Source organism: Choristoneura fumiferana, chromosome 26 (genome assembly GCF_025370935.1).
Source record: "Choristoneura fumiferana chromosome 26, NRCan_CFum_1, whole genome shotgun sequence".
Lineage (NCBI taxonomy): Eukaryota > Metazoa > Arthropoda > Insecta > Lepidoptera > Tortricidae > Choristoneura > Choristoneura fumiferana.
Window position 1 is genome coordinate 5499202 of NC_133497.1, and position 22211 is coordinate 5521412.

General features: G+C 40.0%; 3 protein-coding genes across 3 annotated transcripts in view; all 3 read left to right on the forward strand.

Moving 5' to 3' along the window:
• The window catches only part of Chi (LIM domain-binding protein 2 Chi), a 64639-nt gene extending 53233 nt beyond the window's left edge, over positions 1 to 11406 (forward strand). Inside the window, 6 exon segments of the mRNA XM_074108204.1 lie at positions 1674 to 1776; positions 2802 to 2974; positions 3410 to 3610; positions 4297 to 4420; positions 6645 to 6763; positions 7313 to 11406. Coding sequence (XP_073964305.1) covers positions 1674 to 1776; positions 2802 to 2974; positions 3410 to 3610; positions 4297 to 4420; positions 6645 to 6763; positions 7313 to 7477 — 885 coding nt within the window. The 3' untranslated portion in view covers positions 7478 to 11406.
• Positions 11407 to 12496: 1090 nt separating this feature from the next.
• On the forward strand, positions 12497 to 15064 carry Tapdelta (Translocon-associated protein delta). Its single transcript, XM_074107656.1, has 3 exons — positions 12497 to 12832; positions 14320 to 14476; positions 14914 to 15064. The coding sequence occupies exons 1-3, from the start codon at positions 12581 to 12583 to the stop codon at positions 15012 to 15014; spliced, it is 510 nt and encodes a 169-aa protein (XP_073963757.1). The 5' UTR covers positions 12497 to 12580; the 3' UTR covers positions 15015 to 15064.
• A 1421-nt stretch (positions 15065 to 16485) lies between these two features.
• On the forward strand, positions 16486 to 22042 carry LOC141442631 (tetratricopeptide repeat protein 1-like). Its single transcript, XM_074107654.1, has 4 exons — positions 16486 to 16754; positions 18914 to 19156; positions 20256 to 20412; positions 21724 to 22042. Exons 1-4 carry the CDS (start codon positions 16577 to 16579, stop codon positions 22001 to 22003), a joined length of 858 nt encoding a protein of 285 aa, XP_073963755.1. The 5' UTR covers positions 16486 to 16576; the 3' UTR covers positions 22004 to 22042.
• Positions 22043 to 22211: the final 169 nt, after the last annotated feature.

Consider the following 22211-nt stretch of genomic DNA (forward strand, 5'->3'; position numbering starts at 1 on the left):
TAAATAAACTGCAATGACAACGTCAGTTCTCTTTATAGTATATCGCCATGACGGATCATGACATATTTATTAGTAACAAAATAAACATGATATTTACATCGATAGTAGTTTTTTTTTATGCGACTGGATGGCAAACGAGCAAGTGGTCTGATGGTAAGAGATCACCACCGCCCATAAACATCTGCAACACCAGAGGTATTGCAGACGCGTTGCCTCACGTGCTAGTAATTTCACCGGCTGTCTTACTCTCCACGCCGAAACACAACAGTGCAAGCACTGCAGCTTCACGGCAGGATTAGCGAGCAAGATGGTGGTAGCAATCCGGGCGGACCTGCACAAGGTCCTACCACCTGTGAGATAGAGCTATATTTCCAAAATGTTTTTTGAAATGGCACCCTACGGACATTTAAACATTTAAAACGTTAAAAAAACTGTTTACGGTTTGGGCTAGTGCTGCATTCTGACGGCAGAACATCGCAGTAATATTTCCTATAATCACAGGCGATAGCGGGTAGCGTTTATAGGGTTCCGGAGCCAAAATGGCAAAAGCGGAACCCTTATAGTTTCGCCCTGTCTGTCTGTCCGTCCGTCCGCTTCGCTCAGGGACTATCAATGCTAGAAAGCTGTAATTTTGCACGAATATATATGTAAACTATGCCGACAAAATGGTACAATAAAAAAAAAATTTTTTTTGTATGGTCCCATAGACGTAAAGTGGGGGTGATTTTTTTTTCTCATCCAACCCTATAGTGTGGGGTATCGTTGGATAGGTTTTTTAAAACCATTAGGGGTTTGCTAAGACGATTTTTTTCAGTGTTTTTTTTGCGAATTATTTAACTTTGAAGTGCAAATTTTCATTAAAATTGAGCTTCCCCCCCTCTAAAATCTAAACCGATGGGTGGAAAAACTTGAAAAAATTCAGGAAGGTAGTAATTACATCAAACTTACAAGGAAAACTATAACGGTCAAGTTTTCTTGAGAATTATTAGTAGTTTAAGAGTAAATGCAGCCTGAGGTATTAAATATACCTAAACTTTGAATATTCCGTACAAAATACGAAATTTTTAGACAAATGTTACTTAACCCTATTTTGGGCGTGTCCAACACTCTCTTGGCCGGTTTTAGTAATGTATGGCACCCTAAGCTAGAGGTCAGTTATAAGTAATAACCAAAGGGGACAGCGAAAAAAAAATCTGTTTGAGTTTGAGAGCTACAATACCATAGACAGACAGACATAGGCGTTAAACTTATAACACCCCTATTTACCGGCAGGGCTTAAAAACAAAGGTACACAGAGAAAATCCAAGGTAAGCAATAAGTTAAATTTAGTTGCACAGTAGTAACTGAACATTTGTTTCCACTGTTCCTATTTATAAATTTCCTCGCAATCGAAGTGAAAAGCAAAGTGTACAACTCTAGCCATTAAACCCATTTTCCCCTCAAAGTGTCTATCTACCCTCGCCGTACGGCCCGGGTGGCTACATGGACGTCTCGAGTAAATGGCTCGCTTTATCCTGTTTTTGTACAATCTACTAAGTATTATAAAAAAATTGCAATGCAAAAATCTTAATGTAACAAATGAGTTATTATTGTGAAAAGGTTCTACAATGGCTCATTAGAATAGTCCACGGTGCCAGAAGGACATTACTAACGCGGTATGCTTCACGTTCCAGGACTCTGACAACCTCTGGTGGGACGCGTTCGCGACAGAGTTCTTCGAGGACGACGCGACGCTCACACTCACGTTCTGTTTAGAAGATGGACCTAAGAGATACAGTGAGTAGCCTGTTACATAGTAAGACACGAGGGCTACACGGCTGCCCGAAAGATTGTTATGTTATATCAGTGTACATATGTATAAGTATGTCTATATTTTGGCATCATCTATAGCAGCGTCACACTTTCATGATCAATAGACACTTACTGTGCGCCGAACACAAAAGGTGCGACCAAACCGCTGGTTAAAAAACGGTGACGGCTCGGAATCGCAGTGACGCACCGTATACGCACCGTTTTTATCGCATGCTCTCCACACCGCTGCTTCAAATACGGACTCGCAGTGACGTGTCGTAAACTTCAGGTCTTTACCGAACAAAAGTCGTGACGTTTACGGCACGTCACTGCGATTCCGCACCGTTTGCGTATTTTAAGCAGCGGTGTGGAAAGCATGCAAAAAAACGGTGCGCATACGGTGCGTCACTGCGATTCCGTGCCGTCACCGTTTTTAAGCAGGTTTGGTCGCACCTTTATGAATTGGCTCATCATCTGAGCCTATATACGGCTCACTGCCGGGCGCAAAGCCTCCTGTCAGAATAAGAGGGCTTGGGCCGTAGTGCCTATGAATTGGCTATTAATAGGTAATGATAGTATGAAGCTGATGTGTGTGTTGCATTTGCTCTGTTTTATCTTATAATACACGTAAAATAAATATACCTGCCCAACTGTTAGACCCGCGTACAGCTATTCAGATAAAGTATAATCGTATGCAAAATCTGTTTTGAAAGCCATTATCCACTAAAGTCGTTGTATATGTCATGGGCTGCAGAAATGTCGGCTGCGAGCCGCAGTTTGATGAAATGATGACCACTGAACTGTAACCTTTATTTCGGATTTGCATCCAAATTAAGAAACTTCGATAGCGCGTTGCAGGATCTGGCAGTTGTTCTATGAGGACTAGACGGCGCCAGGAATCGCTACAAAAGTATACTAACAATTAATACTTAACTTAACTCAATACAACTTGTGTATAATTCTCTCCTGTCGAATTCCTTCTAATAACCTTGAAACCATGTGCTTTCCAGCAATAGGAAGGACGCTGATACCGCGGTACTTCCGAAGCATATACGAGGGCGGCGTCTCGGAGCTATACTACACCATGCGCCAGCCCAAAGAGTCCTTCCACAACACAAGCATCACGCTCGATTGCGACCACTGTACAATGGTCACGCACCACGGGAAGCCGATGTTCACTAAGGTGAGTTTCTACTTCTGGTACCCTGGTACCTAAATCCGTGCCATGCCAGGGATCCATCATCCCCGTGGGTGTTGTAAAAGCGACCAAAGGACCTGAGGCCGTATTGCCTAACGTTTCTGACTGATATGTGAGAGTGGGCACCAGGATTCTCCACGCCAACTATACGGACTCCAGTTCTGCGGTGTGAAAACCAAAGGGAACCACCACAATATTTTTCTAAGAAAGCCGTCATGATCCCTCATCCGACGATTCTGTCAAAAGTGTTGCGACTTGGAAGAAGAAGTCTAGATACCTAATTTGCTCCGTGTGTTGGATTGGAGCTGGCATCACATCACAAACTGATATTATGTATCTACTTGGTTCTCCTGCCCCAGTTACACTAGATTCCTGATACGGTATTATTAAGAAAATCTATATTAAATACCAACGTTTCAGGTGTGCACAGAGGGCCGCCTCATCCTCGAGTTCACCTTCGACGACCTGATGCGGATCAAGTCGTGGCACATGGCGGTGCGCGCGCACCGGGAACTGATCCCGCGGCAGGCCGTGCACCCGCCCGACCACGCCAGCCTCGACCAGCTCACTAAGAACATCACGAGGCAGGGCATCACCAATTCCACGCTCAACTACTTGAGGGTGAGTAGACTCCTTCACATTTATGCTCTCCTGGTACTTGAAACTGTGGCCCAATAGAAGCAGCGGGGAAGCAATACTCATCAGGAAGATGCAACTATGAATTACGTTTTTTTTTTGACACTGCTCCTACGCTGCTCATATCCTCAATCGTAGCTAGCAGACTAGTATCAAGGGCTCATCATGTAGGTCAACTAGGTTGCTAAGAGAACCAAGCGGAAGGATATCACCATTTCCAGGCTCAACTACTTCAGAGCGTGTTGACGCTTCATAATTTCTGATACCCTGGTATCCGCTGTAGAAGCAAGCATCATAGGACTACTTGAGAGTGAGTAAACGCCTTCATGTCCTGGTACTTTAAATTGTGACGCGATAGGAGCAGCTGAGACAAGCAGGATCGGCTAAGAATTAGGTTTTTGACGCAACCCATTGATTAAAATCTGACGGATAAATGTGATGCCGTCTCTGTTTGTTTTGTTCGAATAGACGGAGACGGCATCACATTTATCCGTCAAATAAAATTAATCAATGGGTAGTGAAACAGTCCAGGTCCTAATCACGAGACAGGACGGCACATCACCTATTCCAGGCTTAGAGAATAAGTTGACTCTTCATAGTTTCTGATACCCTGGTAATCGCTTTAGCTTCGCTAAAATTTTGCTGACAAAGTTCTGTGCCATGTGTTCCAGTTATGCGTGATCTTGGAGCCGATGCAGGAGCTGATGTCACGGCACAAAGCGTACGCGCTCTCGCCGCGGGACTGTCTTAAGACCACGCTGTTCCAGAAGTGGCAGCGGATGGTCGCGCCTCCTGGTAAGCCCACAACCCTCGTACCTACAATATATACAAGCTATTTATTAAACCAATATACTAAAGTGACAGTATGAAATTTCAAATGTAAAAATAATGTGACCAGCATAATAAAAATAGTGCTGCTCTCTGATTTCGATTTTCGACATAATTGCAAATAATCGATAAAACGTAATATTTTATGGAAACAAAAATAAAATTAAAGCATTCAATATCCTACTTTCCATAAGCATTGAGCTTTTAGGCAGAACTTGATTAGAATCCAAATGAAATTTAAACATCTACAAAATGTCGAATGTCATATACGGTGGCATTTTTATTAGACCCATTTTACCTTTTTTAGAATGTCAAGTGCCCTAACGTGCGTTTACATCGCAGATCATAATTAATATTTTATACGTATAAAATAGGTACTTACCGCAACTTTTTGGTGATTACCGTTTGTGGCACATCACTATTTATGAGATGTAAAAAACAGGTAACACATTAAACGTCATTTTAGTATCTTGGTTTAATGAACAGAGTTTAATTGCAAATGTGAGTATGTTTGTTACGCAGACAGAAGCGACGCTAGGTGCAGGTGATGCAAGCTACCGCCCACGGTCTCGCAGTCTAAAGGGCCTCGCCCCTCGTCCTTCGGAAGTTTCTCATTTAAGATTGGTTTTTGGAGTCTCTTTGTATTTTTTATTTCAACTCCAAATTTGTTACTTTTACGGTCATCCCGCATGGATGGTCCAGTGGTGGTGTAGGGGTTATAGCACGCAGCACGGAATGCCGAGGACCTGGGTTCGATTCCCAGCGCTGGTCTCTTTTTCTGGGTTTTTCCTGTGCACCCATGTTTCAGTTTATATTTTCGTTAATTTCTCATTTGTTTGTTCATTTTAAACCAGTAATCTAATATTCGGTGTCCCACGTCAAATGAGGGTTTTCACAGAGGCGAAATATCGCTAGATGGCGTTAGTGTCGTGAAGTCCGTTTGACAGTTCTTTGACGTTTGGTGATTGATGATGGGTTACCTAAATAACTAAAGGTGCGGCCAGATGCAGTCGCTCGTCGCTCGATTGCAGCGATAAATCTGGTCACGTGACCCTATTTTGAAGGTGATTTTGAATTTCCCGCGACTCAAAAAAGTAGCGTTAAGTCGTAGCGTCGAGCAGCAGCGACGAGATGGCTTCTCACAGGAATGGTCTTGGTCTTGGAAGCTGATTTCTTAATCTCATTTAGTAGCAGTCGTGGCAGTGGTACAAATAAAAGAAATTGGAGTGAATGAAAAAAAACAAATAACACTTTTTTGCCGAAATAGAAGAGGTTTTTTTTTTACAGCGATAAAGCTCAACCTTTAAGCTCAACATGTTCAGCTTTATCGCGAAATGTCGAGCGACTGCATGTGGCCCCACCTTTATCGTTATATCGGAGGTCCGTTTGACGTTTTCTTGCGATTGGCCATTTAGTTATTTAACCAATCAAGAGCAAACGTCAAACGTCAAACGGATCTCACGACACTAACGCTATCTAGCCTCTCTCTATCTATTTCGCCTCTGTGAAAACCCTCATTAGTGTGAATTGTCCCATGATATTTATAATACTAATTGTATGTATATATGTAAAGTCTTTGTTGTAGAAAATAAATACACAAACACAATGAGGGCTATCGCGTATGATTTTACCACTAGAGGCGTTAGTGTAGCGTGAGGTCTCCGAAATGTCAAATCTCATAGTTTTTGGGTGAGCTACGCGGGTTTATTTATAATTGGCTCAGATCAAATAAAAAGTTTTTATTTGATCTGAGATAATTGGAATAATATTGTGAATATTTTGCAATATCTGAAATTAATTATGGCAAATATGCGTTCCGGGGCAATGAATGTCTGTGTTTTGAGACAGTTTTGTCTTTCGGAAACCTTTGTCCTCCCTTTTTTCCGAACAAAACGGGGACTATGCAACATTGTGGCATGCTCGATATTTTTATGGTACGGTTTTAGGGTGTATTAAATATGATTTTAATCTAAACTTTGTTTTCACGCCCGTAATAACAGACTTTGAAAGCCATACTTAAAAACCTCACGCAACAGTGCGCCATCTAGTGAGACAAAAAACGATAGGCCTCATTGACAAACGCCGAGATACATCTACAAAGGCGAACTGATCCCTTAGGTATCTCTACCACCTTTGAGTGGATGATGTGGATGGGAGGAGCGTTCAATTAATTGTGTTTTTTTCTTGTCAGAATCGCAGCGGCCGGCGAGCAAGCGGCGCAAGCGCAAAGGCAGCGCCGGCGCCAACGCAGCACCACCCGCTCCCGCCAAGAAACGATCGCCCGGACCCAACTTCAGCCTCGCCTCGCAGGTCAGTTCTTCTTAACCACGGCTAACTGTCGCTTAACAGAGAGAGACGGACGTATAGTCGTCGCCTGGGCCTGCTTGGTACGCTCACGCGGACCCCGACTGATGAAATAAAAGAAAGAAATATTTATTTGGGCAACATTCGACACTAAATATATACTTACAGCCAATGAAGTAAGCCATGAAAAATAAAGGACATTACGTAACGTAAAGTAGTGCCAAAAAAAACAAATAATGGAAGTCAGAATGATGCTCAGTATGATAATAATGTCTAGAGAGAGACCGGATTGTACGCAATAATTCAAAAAATGTGTTCCATGCATATAGCCTATCGTTTATTAAAAAATCCTTAATACATTACGTCACTACTTTGAAAAAAGCCCGTATCTCAAAATCGATAATTTTACTGAGTGAACTTTATGAATAATTTCAAGTCAATTTTGTTGACGTATTTGATTTGAGATACGAGATTTTTTCATAGTAGTGACGATTTGCATTATATAGGTAAAATGAAATAAAATTGCAGCACTTACCTCATATTTTGTCCTACCAGGACGTCATGGTGGTCGGAGAGCCATCCCTGATGGGCGGCGAGTTCGGCGACGAGGACGAGCGGCTGATCACCCGCCTCGAGAACACCCAGTACGAGGGCGACGGCGCCGAGTGGAGCGCCCCGCCCCCCGCCAGCCCCGCCAAGACCCCCCCCGGGCCCCACTGACGCCCGCACTCAGAGTATCCACACCGACTCTGAGCTGACACTAAAGTTGACAGTTAGGCCGTTGTAATTGTTTCGTGCAAACGTTTGGTGAACACACACGCGGTTTTAACGCTGACGCCGCGTCAAAGTCGCATTGCTTACGTGTGACAGTACTATGAAACCGACTGAATCGTAACATACTGTGGAATCTTTTCGTAGAAAAATTTAGCGATGTCGCATTGCTTGACAAGGGAATTCATTGTGACACTTACTGTGAGAACGTTCTACGGTGCGTCAGGGATCAAATGGTTCGATTGTCCACGGGTCGGCGTCAAAAACGCGCAATAAACGCACCGTTCTTGCACGCTACGTCAGCATTTTTAATAACCGTAGTGTGACGGATATTTAAGAGTTATTTAACATGAGTCTGTACGCTGGTTAAGAATGAAACAACCCCGCCCTTTCTGACGCCTTTGCAAAAATACCCCTTCTCAATATCTGTTCTACGGACCGTTTTACTTTCTTGTATTTTCCTGGTATCTTGCGTAACAGATATGTGGATGTCATGCTGTCTCTGTTTATGAGTGGCATAGAGAGAACATTTTCTTTGGGCAACCCGTACGATGGAAGCGTGAGTTAGGTATGTCTTTGGATGGAACAGTTTGTAGTTGTATACACGCAACTTGTCATCACTTAAAACAAAAGTTTTCGTTCTTATTAACAGAATGTTTGCTTAGCGAAATCTAAGATTTTTTGATGAATGTTTCAGATGAATTTACTAGGAGCACTGATAGCGCAGAGATATAGGTTCAAATTCGCATACGATTTTTTTTAAAGTTTGAAGCGAGTTATTACGTCGCCACGCAACTTCTGTTTATGCATACAAAGAAACAGATGGCATTACATATATCTGTAACATGATATCAGGATTTTATCACAAGAGTGCAAAACGGGCCTTTAAGGTGGTATTTACACGTTAGCGTAGCCGAAACAGAACAGAACTTATGAAAAAATAGAAAGATGTTCAAAAAGTCACTAGTTTTTGGAAAATTGTTTTCCGAAAAAATTACATATGTCATTTTGAAATAGTCGTTGAGGCCTCAAAAGTAGCCAAATTCAATGACAAGTCGCCAAGTTGGCAACACTGCGTTCACACCGTCAGCACAGTATAACAAGTTTACTTGTTGGGAAAACTTGTTATACTGAGCCGTCAGCATGCCACAAAGTTATCACTCTATCAAAAGTCCTTAGTAGAAGTGTTTTTGTGGCAACAAATGTCTTGAACGAATATTATGGAGTCAAACACTAAGAGAGAATTTCTAGTGTAAATTCCGTACATGTGAGCGACTATATATTCAGATGACAGTTTTCTATATATTCAGCAACATTAGGAGCCGATTCCCCATAAACTGGCGACTTTTGAACACTGAAGAAATAAGGTGGCAGCACTGGTCACTGACACCACTGAATCTTGCTTCGGAAGTCCTTAAAATTATTATTAATTAGCATATTTTTTTCACGCAAAAATTTGGAAATGAATAGTGAAGTTACTAAATATCGAACAGTGTAGGGTCGGATTTAGGAGGGCATCCGACACTATAGTCCTGGGTCTTGAGGAAGAGCCACCACAATTGTAGTTTAATTTTTTAACCGCCTTTTTCCTTTGGGGGCTCTGCTTCTTTGGCATCCCAGGGCCTCTAGATCTCTAAATCTGGCCCTGAGTGTATACAGGCTGATTATGGGGATATAAGTAGGATGCACACAACTTAGTAAATGTATACTAGTTGTTATACAGCAGTATTTAATTTACAAAACATTTACATTTGTTTTGATGAATATTGGCAATAAAAATAAAGAACATTATGCCCGATTCACATTATTCCATTAAAACTGTTCCAGTAGCATGACACTGCGGAGCTCGAACAATCTTGTGACGGGCATGATTTTACTGAAATAATGTGAACCGGTCATTAGTTGACGGCCGGACACTCCTCCAAAACCTGTATTCTGTCTGCGATTCAGTGTGGATAATAGAACAATTAATTACTTGCTTTTATTCTACTCAAGTTTACGTTATCTTTGTAAAGAAAGAAAGAAAGAAAATAATTTATTTATAACAGCAATCACACATTAACGTTAGGAAAAATAACAATAAGAAGTGTTGCCGCTATAAAAAGGTCCCGGCTCAGCATATAGCTGGTATTGTAGTTCTTGGTTCATCCATATTTGGTGTAGACGATACTGATGTTTAAATCTATGTTCTATATCTGTTTCTACAAATTAAAAAAAAAACATCGAAACACGCACACAGCTAAATATATCTCAAGACCTTGTCTGACACATTTTAAATTAACTTTTTCTAAATATGAGTATAATGAATCTGCTGCCTACCCTTTTACATGTGTGGGTAAATAGAACCTACCTGTACCTACATAGAATTTTCTCACATAAGTGTTATTGCACTTCGGTGTTCTATAGTTTCCTAATTGACTAGCAAGCACCTAACATTAGCAACTTAACTGCCGCACGCAAAGACCTCAATCAACTATGTGAACCCGAAAACTCGTTAGATTTTCAAATTTTTGTATGAAATTTAAGATATTTTAACGCTTCCGGATTTTTTTTTTTTAGATGGTTCAGTTAGTTTGACGGAATACATCTGTGTAAAGTTTTGTCATCCTAATCTTTGACTCATAATGTAACGCCTTTGGCGCGATATCATCTAAACGTCGATATTTGAAAACATTAATTTATCACAAATCACAATGAGGGTTCGACTGGCTATATAGTTGGCGCGGGTGACACTTTCCCGGCCCGGATAACACCGACATGGAAATACCGGCCCTGTTTTTAGTGTACACGCCCATAGAAACTGACAGGAGCTTCTATGGGCGAGTACACGAAAAACAGGGTCGGTATTTCCTTCCCGGTATTATTTGGGCCGCGAAAGAGTGTCACCCGTTGGCGCTAGATCGTAAGGTCTGTTTGACAACTTTGAAATTTGTGTCATTGAGCCAAATAAGCCAATCGCAAGCAAGACTAAACGTCAAACGGATCTCACAATACTAACGCCATCTAGCGATATACCACCTGTCAGAAAAACCTCATTTAATATCCTGAATATTATTTACAAAGATATTCAGTTTAACTAGCCGAACCACATAAGTACTGAAATAATCTAAATTAACTTTTAGAAACGTTTTATAATCGCTAATGTACGATTTAAATTATTGGCTACGGCAATTAGTGTAAAAAATACTGTCCCATATTTATTTATATTATTGCTTATGCGGTCTTAGTACATTGTAAAACAGATTTATAACAAAATGGCTTTATTTACACGTTATTTAATGTTATTTTGTAAAATTGGTTAAAACTAAGCAATCAACTAATAACCAACCAATTTAGTTCGTATGAAGATTGCAAATACTATTACCAACTGCCACTGTAATAACAATTTCTAACGCACATTTGCGTTGAAATTATCTATAGATTCTCATCGAATACAGCCTGCAGTGCACATGTTAAATCTGTGGGACACATTGCTAGTTTGGAATATTTAAATGTGAAATTGACTGATACTAGCGCAAACAAAAGAAGTTTACAAGTTGTGAAATATGTTTTCTACATTAACTGGGGCAACTGTCAAAAATTCAGGGTAAATTTTATTTACTTTGGCTAAACTCGGTTAACTTGTAGCTTAAGAATTAAAGGGCGGTTAAAACAGTGGGAAATATGGGAGGTCATTTTTAAGATGCTGATCTATGGCATGAACAAGTTTGAGATTGCAAGGACCTAACGTCTTTGTCTTCTGCGTGTCTGTGGCATGTCTGCCGTGGAGCGCCCCTGGTACTTTGTAATTTTTTGACTTCGAAAACGCGGGCACACATGAATTATTGTCAACAGATATAAATAAAATAAATATAGGCCTTTACGGATAAAATAAGTTACCCGTTTGTTTTATTTTCATCCTTTCTCGTTTTAACCCTAACTAAATCTATATCAGTCTATCCTGCTAATATTATAATGCGAAAGTTTGGATGTTTGTTACCCCGAAGCAAATACAGCTTTACAGGTTTGGATGCAATTTGGTATACAATATATACCTACTTTATAACCCGGATTAACATACACATAGAAAAATAATATGCTGGAAAACTGCATAGCTTTGCGAGATAACGAAAAACAATTCCTCGCAGACGAAGTCGCCGGCAACAGCTAACCATACAATAAGTTGCTGTACTATTACTGAAGTTATAAAATCTGTCAATGCGGATACTTAGCATGTCATGCTTCATGCATTAAAGGAACTGTTTCTTTTTTGCAGGATGAAATAACACACTTTTATTTGTGTTCTTGTCATGCAGTTCAGTTTGCCAAAAGATCCGAAAAGGAGAAGGCATACCGTAAAAACTTTCATAAAACAATTTTATTTTATCAAGTGTGGAACTCTTGAGTTCTTTTTTCATCTGCATCTATTCTGTGCATATAGATTTGGTGAGGTGAGAATAAGTCTTTAAATTCCGTAGGGTAATCCCATTTTATGCTTAATCGTGGACACCCTAAAGAAGGAGCTGCAAGACATTAAAAACTCGAAGTTCGTATCGTACCGTCCCTCTCGCTCTCGTATTAAATAGTTAAGTGTCAGAGAGACCGCACGACACGAACTTCGAGTTTCGTAGTAGCCCTGCAGCTGCATCAAAATTTTGTATTGAATTTGAACGCAGCCATATCCAAAACCACTTGACACATGCTTGACACTTTATCCACACGTCACCGGTGATGTTTAAATTTACGTTCAAACCATATTACTTAGATCACTTTTGCGTTCTTTAAAAACATGAAATAATTAGAGGAAACCGTCAGAAAGATAATAAATGGTTTCTTATTAAGTAAAATGATAATAGTTATTAATCACAGTCGAAGTATTAGTTGTTTTAAATTCACAATCAGATAGAATTAATGACACGTACTGTATACTTTCTCTTTTCGAGTTTACATTTCGAACGCACCAATACGTGGACGACATCAAAACGACATTCAGAAAAATTACGACAGGAATCCACAGTTTCCAATTAGATTTTACTTAGTTTAAGACTTAAAAGTCACTCAGAAGACTGCAAAATGGTCACAAAATACATTATTGCCCTTTTCGCCCTGTGCTCCATCAGCGGAGCTTTAGCACAAAGCTGCCAAAACCCTCAGGTTGAGGCGGCATCGTTCACAAGTTTAGATGCGACTGTAGTTACTCAAATAGCCTATATTACAGAGTTTACACTGAAGTGCGACAACCCCTTGCCTGAAAACTACGCGCTGTACGCGGAAGTCGAGGGGAGACCGCTGACGGCGGCCCGTATCGGAGAGAACAAATACCAGGTCAGTGTAACCTAAAATTAATTCCTTCTACCAACTTCTACATTCATTTTTAAAGTAGCATGTCTCAGAATTAGATTTAGATGACATTTTAATTCAGTGTACAAATATGTAATTTTTATGCAACAATGCACATTATTCTTTGCACTAACATTAATAAATGTCAATCACCTTTGCACACGCATCAACTTAGAATCGTGTAATTTTAGACATAATTTATAATAAGTTCAGTGTATGATTGACCAACTTGAATATAACACATCTACAATATTCAGTTTTTTTATTCCTCGGCACTCACTCATCCTTTAGCATACTGACATTGACACTTTATTGCATTGTTATACACTTAACTAAGTTTTATTATTAATGTAATCATCATCATCATCATCCCAGCCTATATACGTCCCACTGCTGGGCACAGGCCTCCTCTCAGAACAAGAGGGCTTGGGCCATAGTTCCCACGCTGGCCCAGTGCAGATTGGGAACTTCACACGCACCATTGAATTGCTTCGCAGGTTTCCTCACAATGTTTTCCTTCACCGCAAAGCTCGTTGTAAAATTCAAATGTAATTCCGCACATGAATTTTGAAAAATTCAGAGGTGCAAGCCGGGGTTTGAACCCACAACCCTCTGCTTGAGAGGCAATAGGTCAAACCACTAGGCCACCACGGCTTCATGTAATAACTGAACTTAATTCCACAATGAACAGTCTTAGTTATTCCAAAATAATCTATGGTTCCTGTGGGATCAAAAGGATCACAAAGTTTTAGCTACATACTAATTCTGCATGAGCGAAGTCAGGGGCAAAGAAAAAAGTAGCCTATATGTTAATCCAGGGTGTATATTACCCATATGGTAAATTTCATGCAAATCCGTTCAGTAGTTTCTGTGTGAAAGAGTAACAAACATCCCTCCATCGCCGTACTTAAAGAAATGTGCTTATTTTTTATTGTCCATCTTCTTCCCACCATATCTCGTGAAATATTGATCTCAGAGTAAAAATGTATAGAATCTTTATTGTACAGGATTTTATGTAGATTACTTAGTTCTTAAAACATTATTTGCTGTGGGCCAGCGTTTACGAGTTATTTACGAAAAATTAAAAAATGGGACCTTTACACCGCCCCCACCCGTTAGCTCCACCCCCACCCATCAGTACTTTTAGTGTGTGGTTTAAAACATCATTCCCTACAACTATGCCAAAATGCGCTTATACACAAGTTTTTTCCCCTGATTTTCCTTCGTTGGGGAGCCAGTCCGAGCAAAAACAAACAACCTTTGTTTTTGCTCTGTGAGGCAGTCTGATGTGTCAAGAAAATTTATTGTGATTTGTAAATTTAATTTTCTAGTTATTTCCACTTTCTTGCATTTTGTTTTTTTTATTTTAAATTTAATTTTCTAGTTATTTCCACTTTCTTGCATTTTTAAACGAAAAGACCCAAAAATGGTTGGTCTCAATATGGGTTGATCAATCGTGTTCTTAACCACAGGTATCGTGGACCGAGGAGCTGTCCGCAGCTCGTTCCGGTGTCCATGAAGTGCGAGTGTTGGACGAGGAAGGCTGGGCTTCCCTGCGCCGCGCGCGCCGCGCCGACCCCTCCGCCACCGTCGCTCCACTGCTGGCTGTACAGCTCTCACACCCCGGCAGTAAGTCTACCATATGACCATATCTACATATTGTTGGTTAAAATTATGATTGTACAGTCAAAACCATTTATAACATTAAAGGTACAATATTGGGTAGTTAAATGGTTGGTCTTTATCTTATTTCATTTTATTCATAATTTTATTTTAATTTTATTTGACTTCTAATTAATTGTTGTTGTTTGTTTGTATGGACTAACGTCTGGAATAAATATATCATTTCATTTAATTTTTCATAACCAGTTTTGTTTTGGTATATAAGATTGTGTTGGGACTTTTATCTTGGTTGTTACATGCAATATGTCATTATAACTGGTGTCTCTATAAATGGTTTGGACTGTATTTAGCTAAATTGAGTTGTCTAATTCCTAAATGATATCAATCAATCATAATTCCTCATGTCACATATCATCATTTTAAAGAAAAAAAAAATATTTCAGGTTACTCCGGTCCCTGGGTGAACTCCGAAGTCCTGGCTACTGTGCTGTCTATCCTGATTGCGTACACCGCCCTCCGTAACAAGAGCAAGATCCTGGCGTAGACTGTTAATAAATTATTTCTTTAATATAAATGTTTTTTTAAAATAATTAACTATATTGTTTAATTTATCTTTGTTCTGGCAACTCTCTTCTGTTATTCTTTTTTTACCCGACTGACAAGAAAGGGTTGTTTTTCGCGCGTATATTATATATATGTATGTTTATAAATTTCTACATTTCCTGTTAAGTAGGTGTTCTGAAAAAATTAAAAAAACAAACAGAGACGGCATCACATTTAACCATCAGTTAACACTAATCAATGGGTCCCTTAGACTAGTGTATTTCAATACAGAAATGTAAATGTTTAGATAGTTTAATGGGGGAATTTCAATGTTTAAGACACCGTTGTTTTGTTTACTTTTAGTACCAAACCAAGTATACTATAAAGTGCAAAACTCGAACTTCGTATGTTGCCGTCCCGCTGATGCTTATGTCATTTAATATGCGAGTGAAAGGGACGGTGCGATACGAACATTTTAGAGTCGTAGTAGCCCCTCAGGGCCATGCACGCTTTGTTGGGTCCTTTGAGTATTCAAAAGTAATCAAAAGTTGGGTCAGACATTGGTGCTGGCTACTGTACCGTTAGGTAGCAGAGTAAAATCTCCCATTAAATTTAAACATAGTTGCTTTTTATTATTTTGGTACCTCACCAAATATTTTAGTTTTCGAGTAAGAAAGTTTAACACTCACTAAGCTTTCACCAAGTTATCTAAGAGTTATCTCCAAAGCTCCAAAGATTCTGGTAACTAAAATTCGACATGCAATAAGTAAACGCAATGATGTTTATCTGTGGGAGCGTAGCCTAGTGTTGTCCAATTATCTATAGTTTTATCCGTACTACGGCGATAGATTTTATTGAAAAAAGAAAACATCACTATTGACATTGCCGAAATTCATAAACACAGTTATCTTCAGGATCGTTGTTATCCTATTACTCTAACAGTTATTAAATTTTTGTCGAAAGTATTTTTTCGCGATTTACAGGCTGGTTGTTCAGGGGTAAAACGTGATGAGTTCGCAAAACTTGCAAAAAGTCAGTTTTTTGTGCCCCCACCTTCAAGTTAGCACGAGGTCCTCGAGGTAAAAAAATTACGTCAGTCTACTCTACCTAGTTTACCCAAGTACCTACTTATAAAAATTGTATTAGCTTTGGAATACTTTCCAATTTTCCATTCCACATTCATCTGTCGACATGTCTACTGGATTATTTACATAAGTAATTAGCTAATTTCGTAGTAAGTAATTTTTTTTTAATGGTTTTGATAGAGGTTTTTAAGAATAGCACTGTTGGTTTCAATCATTTTCAGTTCACTGGTGAAACCTTGTCGTTAGTATGTATTATTTTCAATTTTACTGTCACGGTCCGAGCCAGGGATTTTTCGAAAGTATCGATAGATTCAGGACAGCCCTAGTTGTCACTGTCATATGTCAATGTCAAATTTACGCGTTTAGGCATTTCGATGATCATTGATCAATGAAAATTATTGTTTTCTCGAAACTTACTCCAATTTCATACACATGAACTAGTTATTCTTTTTAAACAGTTCTGAACCACATTCCCATCATGTCCGAGCGGCTGAAATATACGCAGCAAGTGTCAAATGAAGACGTTATTGAAGACTTGACGAAAGACTTGAAATCTTCTTTGGGTACAGAAACCACCACGGATCAGTTTGTGATCGACCCTGCGACTCGTGCAGAGGACTTTCCTCCTCCTTCTGAAGGCCCTGCAGTTAAACCAGGTGAGCAATTAACCAGTTTAGTTCGTATTATAATGATAATTTTGTTACACAAAGCTTATGACCGCGCCCGAGTTTTCTTATCCTCACGTTTTTTCTAAAACAAATGAACACTTAGCATAGCATCCGAATGCACTTTATAAAGCACAAATTGTTCATCCAATAAAGATTTTTAAGGATGGTGGAAATGATATCCAAAATAACAAAGCTAGTCTTAAGTACTACCAGTGGCGTAGCTAGGTAACCTAGGGCCCTGGGGCAAATAAAAAAATGGGGTCCACTGCTATCAAAACTGGTAAGGTTTTTTGAAGTAAAATCATTGTGTATACAAATACTTTAAAAATGCTAAGCAACTTTATCATCAGCTATAAAGCAGAATTTCGAGGGCCCCCTGAGCTTGAGGGCCCCGGGGCACTGCCCCGCCTAGCCCCTTGGTAGCTACGCCACCGAGTACTACATTTGTTAAAAAAAGTTAGGTTATGGCGTTACTAGCCTTTGCCTTCAGCTTTACTTGCATAAACCAATAAATCTAACAGGTACAATGAAATTCTGGAGTTTTACTCAATTCCCATTGAATTTCATACTTCAATTCATTGTATTCTTCATTTAGGTTGTATGATGAAACCCCTGTGCAAAAATGGGATTTTTTTATGGATCTGGTGTGTATAAATGCCTATCTATGTTTTAAATTTGGTTGACATCCATTCAGCCATTCTGGCGTGAAGAAGTATGTTACATACATGCACACACAAGTTTTACATTTATAATATTAACTAGAGTTTACCCGCGGCTTCGCACACGTAAATCATTAAATACAGCAGTTGACTCGAAATTCTGGGATATTACAAAATACCCGCGGGAATTCCCGAAAATTAAATCATATTTTTCACTGACGTTGCATTAAAAACAACCATCCCAAATTTCATGACTCTAAACAGTTGTTATCGAGATTTTATCCCTTTCATGTGGGAATATCGGGATAAAAAGTAGCCTATGTGTTATTCCAGATGTCCAGCTATCTACATACCAAATACGTCCAGCCGTTTTAGCGTGAAGGAGTAACAAACATACACACTATAATATAAGTAGGATATAATCAATACAGCATAAAAATTTATTTACTCAATAAATCATATAAAAACTTATATAATAATCTAAATTGAACAAACAAGGTTAGAATCACCATCATCATCATCATCATATCAGCCATAGGACGTCCACTGTTCCATTCTATCCACAGAATAATTATTGTAAACAATAATCAACGCGCTATTGTAAAATGGTCAACGCGCAGAGGAGAGGGAGAGACGCGGGGGCGGCGCGGCCATTACACTAAACGAACGAACATACGAGATGAGACACGCGCAGCGCATCACCAATTTATTAATAATAATTATTTGTAACGAATTTGAAGTAAAGTCGAATATTCAAGAATCTGCATCTTTTGTTTCGTTTATCCCAAACAGTATTGATACCGCAGAATTATACAACATCTGGGATGGCAGTTTAAGGGGGCTATGCCGTTTAGCTACTTAGTTTAGTTTTTAATATTTTGCTTTTATTAATAATATGTATGTTAGTCTATTAGGTATTTATCGTAGGCACAAAACACAGATAGTTCAGAAATCAATCACTATATACAAGTGCGCTCGAGCAACGCACACATAGACACTGCTCACGGACACGATATCTCGGACCGGTTGGGACCAGTGCGAGCGCGAGTGCCATCCGCTTGAGAGACGCGTCTGTGAACTTTTTTGTGCAATAATGGAGCAACAAAAAAAAGTTCTTATAACTGTTCAGTGGACAGTTGTTTAAATTAAATAATCGTGAATTTCGCCAATAACGAAATCGTCGCAAGATATTTTCTGTGACAAATTTATAATATAACAATGACATTTAAATTAAAATATTTTAGTTATTAATTTATATTTCCATTCTTCCCGTTTCATTCTGAATAAAAAATCAAACAACTAGTTACGAGTGCCACTACCATTTTTTGGTGCATAAGCCATAGTTGACAACCCTAGAGCGCCCGCAGAGCGTAGGTATGAAAAGTGAAGTACATACAGGTCTTCTGAACTATCTGTGTTTTGTGTTGCTGGAAATAAATTGTTTTATTATTATTAAACAATGTCATCTCTAATAATTTCACATTACAGATGCCTCTTCGAGTTTTACGGATGTTCCACTAGATAAGGATTCAGAAGACTTGGACAGAGACCATGGGAACGAGGAGAGTGACTCCGACTCGGTGGACGAGGAGTCTCTCAAAGATACTGAAGTGGATCTGACGGATGACCAAAAAGCTGAGCGGCAGGTGATCGCTGAAGAGTTGAAGGTGGCTGGGAACCTGGCGTTCAAAGATGAGCAGTTTGAACGGAGCATTGAGAAATATACAGAAGGTGTGTAGTATTTTAATATATATTTTTAATTAAAGACTTGTCCACTCCTTTTCGGAAAAAGCCTTTGTAAGGCTTAGGGTTTCACATCTCTGTCAATTATGTCCCTCAAAATCAAATCAAAAATCAAAGTAATGTTATTCTGTATTATATAACACACAGTTTACTTTTTACCCCTATATTGTATACAAGGTAGGGCCAAGGGGGCGGTGAAGCCAACTATTGCAGGTTTTTTCTTCTTAAATCAAATAATTTACCGTCCCTTAATGGGGCGGCACTCTTCAGTTATGTATTTGATAATGTCACATGAAATTTAAAGTAGGGAAAGGATTAGGTGTGTTTAACAAAAATGCATTTTACGTTATTTTAATAAACAACAAAACGTATTTTGTTTTTAAACGGTTTTATTTAGCTTCATACTACATATATTTGTTACCTACAAATTAGCTATGGAGACGGTACTTAATAAATGCGCGTGAGTCCCGCGCCAACGGTACGTAGCCGCGGTGCACTTGCGACTGATGGTTGCCGAGGTATGCTGAGAATTCGTGGCGCAGTTAAGGCAGTGCCGTTAAGGTCTCCCCTATACAACGCCACAATGAAAGACAACTTGCCACTTAAACCATTTTGTAACGGATAACTCACGTCTTAAACCGAGTTTAGCTCGACATGTTTCGGGCTATTTCGTAGCCCTTCTTCTCAGGAGCACGCGACTCGGCGGCTGCCGCAACACGCACACTGCGCGACTGCCCGACGAAACTAACACCGGCGCACAACTACCCGCATTTTTATCGTCATTTTTATTGTCACTGTCTAATGTACACACGAACCGATGACGCAGCACGAGTATTCAATACTGTACGCCGAGTAGCGTGCTCCAGAGAAGAAGGGCTACGAAATAGCCCGAAACATGTCGAGCTAAACTCGGTTTAAGACGCGAGTTATCCGTTACAAAATGGTTTAAGTGGCAAGTTGTCTTTCATTGTGGCGTTGTATAGGGGAGACCTTAACAGCACTGCCCCGTCTAGCTCTCCGGTAGCTACGCCACTTCACTCTTCGTTTAATTTATTTGTGGTATAAATGAAGACCCTATTCGTTGCAGGCCTCAAGATCTGCCCGCTGTCATTCCCGCAGCAGCGCGCAGTTCTCTACTGCAACCGCAGCGCCGCCAAAATGAAGCTGCTAAAGTACAGCCGGGCTGTCAAAGACTGCTCCAGGGCCATAGAGCTCGACGACAAATACCTTAAGGCTTACATCAGGTAAGAGTTAGCGCCTCGGCTGGCATTTGGCGCCCTTTTACATACCACAAGCGACAAAATGACATTTCTTGTTTGTAAGAGCATTTTCAGATTATCCGATCCGATATCGGTATAGGACGCCGACACGATATTGGGGCAAGTAAAATGTATGAAATATGGTCCGATATCGGATCGGATCAGAGGGACAGGTACATATTGCATATATTTTATTTGCTGGAAAGCCGGGAGAGGAGTTTGCATTCTTCTGTTAGGCTTTGTGCGATGCTTCGGACAGTTTTTAGGGTTCCGGAGCCAAAGTGGCAAAAACGGAACCCTTATAGTTTCGTCAAGTCCGTCTGTCTGTCTGTCCGTCCGTATGTCACAGGCATTTTACTCGAAAACTACAAGATGTATATCAATGAAATTTGGAGTACAGATGTCTTGTCAAAGCCGCTCTTTAGTTTTGTAGTTAAATTACAAAAATAAATATTTATAGGGGGGGCACTCCATACACGTAACAGAAATTGTCTTTTTTTTAACTCACATCATCGTGTGACACATAGTTCGACAGCTCTTTTGAAAAGATAGTAAGGTTTCTCAAAAATTTTTTTTGACAAAGTAGCAAAAATTGTGTCCCCCCCCCCCTCTATCTTGTAAACCGTTTGTCCAAAAAATATGGAAAGGTAACGCTTAATAAATACTTTCAACGAAAATTGGTTTCAACATGATCTGCTATACCGTTTTTGAGTTATTTCCGAAAAACTGCGCTTCTCAATAAAAGGACGTAAGTGCCGTGAAGATACGCTCTTTTTCTGGTAATAGATTTTAAGACTGTAGTAAGTGTTTTAATTGTATTATAACGCACATAATATTACTTATTTTTTTTCGTAATGGCTACGGAACCTGATCTTGGGCGTGTCCGACACGCTCTTGGCCGGTTTTTTTGTTGATCTTCATTGGTTTCTTCCTTGACCGACCCTCGCCCCTTAAGGTCACTCATTACAGCCACCCGGCACCCGACCAGCACCGCCTTGCCTCGAGCGGTTAGTATTCTTCATATGGATTCGTATGGGCATGCGCTCACTACATCAACTCCGTAGCGTCACCGGGTCGCCTCAGTCGCGAGGTGTCCACGCGCGGACGGCCAGGCCAGTGGACCACTCGGTGACAGGACAGCCCGCTGTTCGCCGCCATAGTGACTACTAGGAAATTCGTCGACCACGCGAGGCGGTGCTGATCGGGTGCCGGGTGGCTCTAATGAGCTGTGACCTTTACAAGAACCCTAATGTAGATAAGTTATGTACTAAAACATGACACATGATTCTGTTTCAGACGAGCACAATCCTACGAAGCCACAGACAAACTAGACGAGAGTCTAGCGGACTACAAGAAAATCCTAGAGCTCGATCCTTCCCACAAAGAAGCTCAAAAGGCCTGCATCCGCCTCCCGCCGCTTATAGAAGAAAAAAACGAAAAATTAAAAACCGAAATGTTAGGCAAATTGAAGGACTTAGGCAACATGATTCTAAAGCCGTTCGGCCTATCCACAGATAATTTTAAGCTAGAGCAAGATGGCGAAACTAAGGGGTATAAAATTAATTTTAAACAATAGATTGTTAAGTGTTATTCATATATAAATGTATTTCATGTACTGTTGTGGTTTTATTTTTGTACGTTTTGAGAAAACAGTCATGTGGGATACGTTGTTTTGGTGATGCAATGCCCAACCGCTAAGCGGAGGGTCGTGGGTTCAAACCTGGGCTCGTGTCGACACTACTGGAGACCAAAGGGCTGGCAGCTATCTCCTCAAAGAATCGCCA

Excerpts from the sequence above, each read along its gene's own strand:
- Tapdelta (XM_074107656.1), top strand. The coding sequence starts at position 12,581 with ATGGTCACAAAATACATTATTGCCCTTTTCGCCCTGTGCTCCATCAGC. Across the intron at positions 12,833-14,319 it reads TCGGAGAGAACAAATACCAG|GTATCGTGGACCGAGGAGCT; the intron begins GTCAGTGTAACC and ends TCTTAACCACAG. Across the intron at positions 14,477-14,913 it reads ACAGCTCTCACACCCCGGCA|GTTACTCCGGTCCCTGGGTG; the intron begins GTAAGTCTACCA and ends AAAATATTTCAG.
- LOC141442631 (XM_074107654.1), top strand. The coding sequence starts at position 16,577 with ATGTCCGAGCGGCTGAAATATACGCAGCAAGTGTCAAATGAAGACGTT. Across the intron at positions 16,755-18,913 it reads AGGCCCTGCAGTTAAACCAG|ATGCCTCTTCGAGTTTTACG; the intron begins GTGAGCAATTAA and ends TTCACATTACAG. Across the intron at positions 19,157-20,255 it reads CATTGAGAAATATACAGAAG|GCCTCAAGATCTGCCCGCTG; the intron begins GTGTGTAGTATT and ends TATTCGTTGCAG.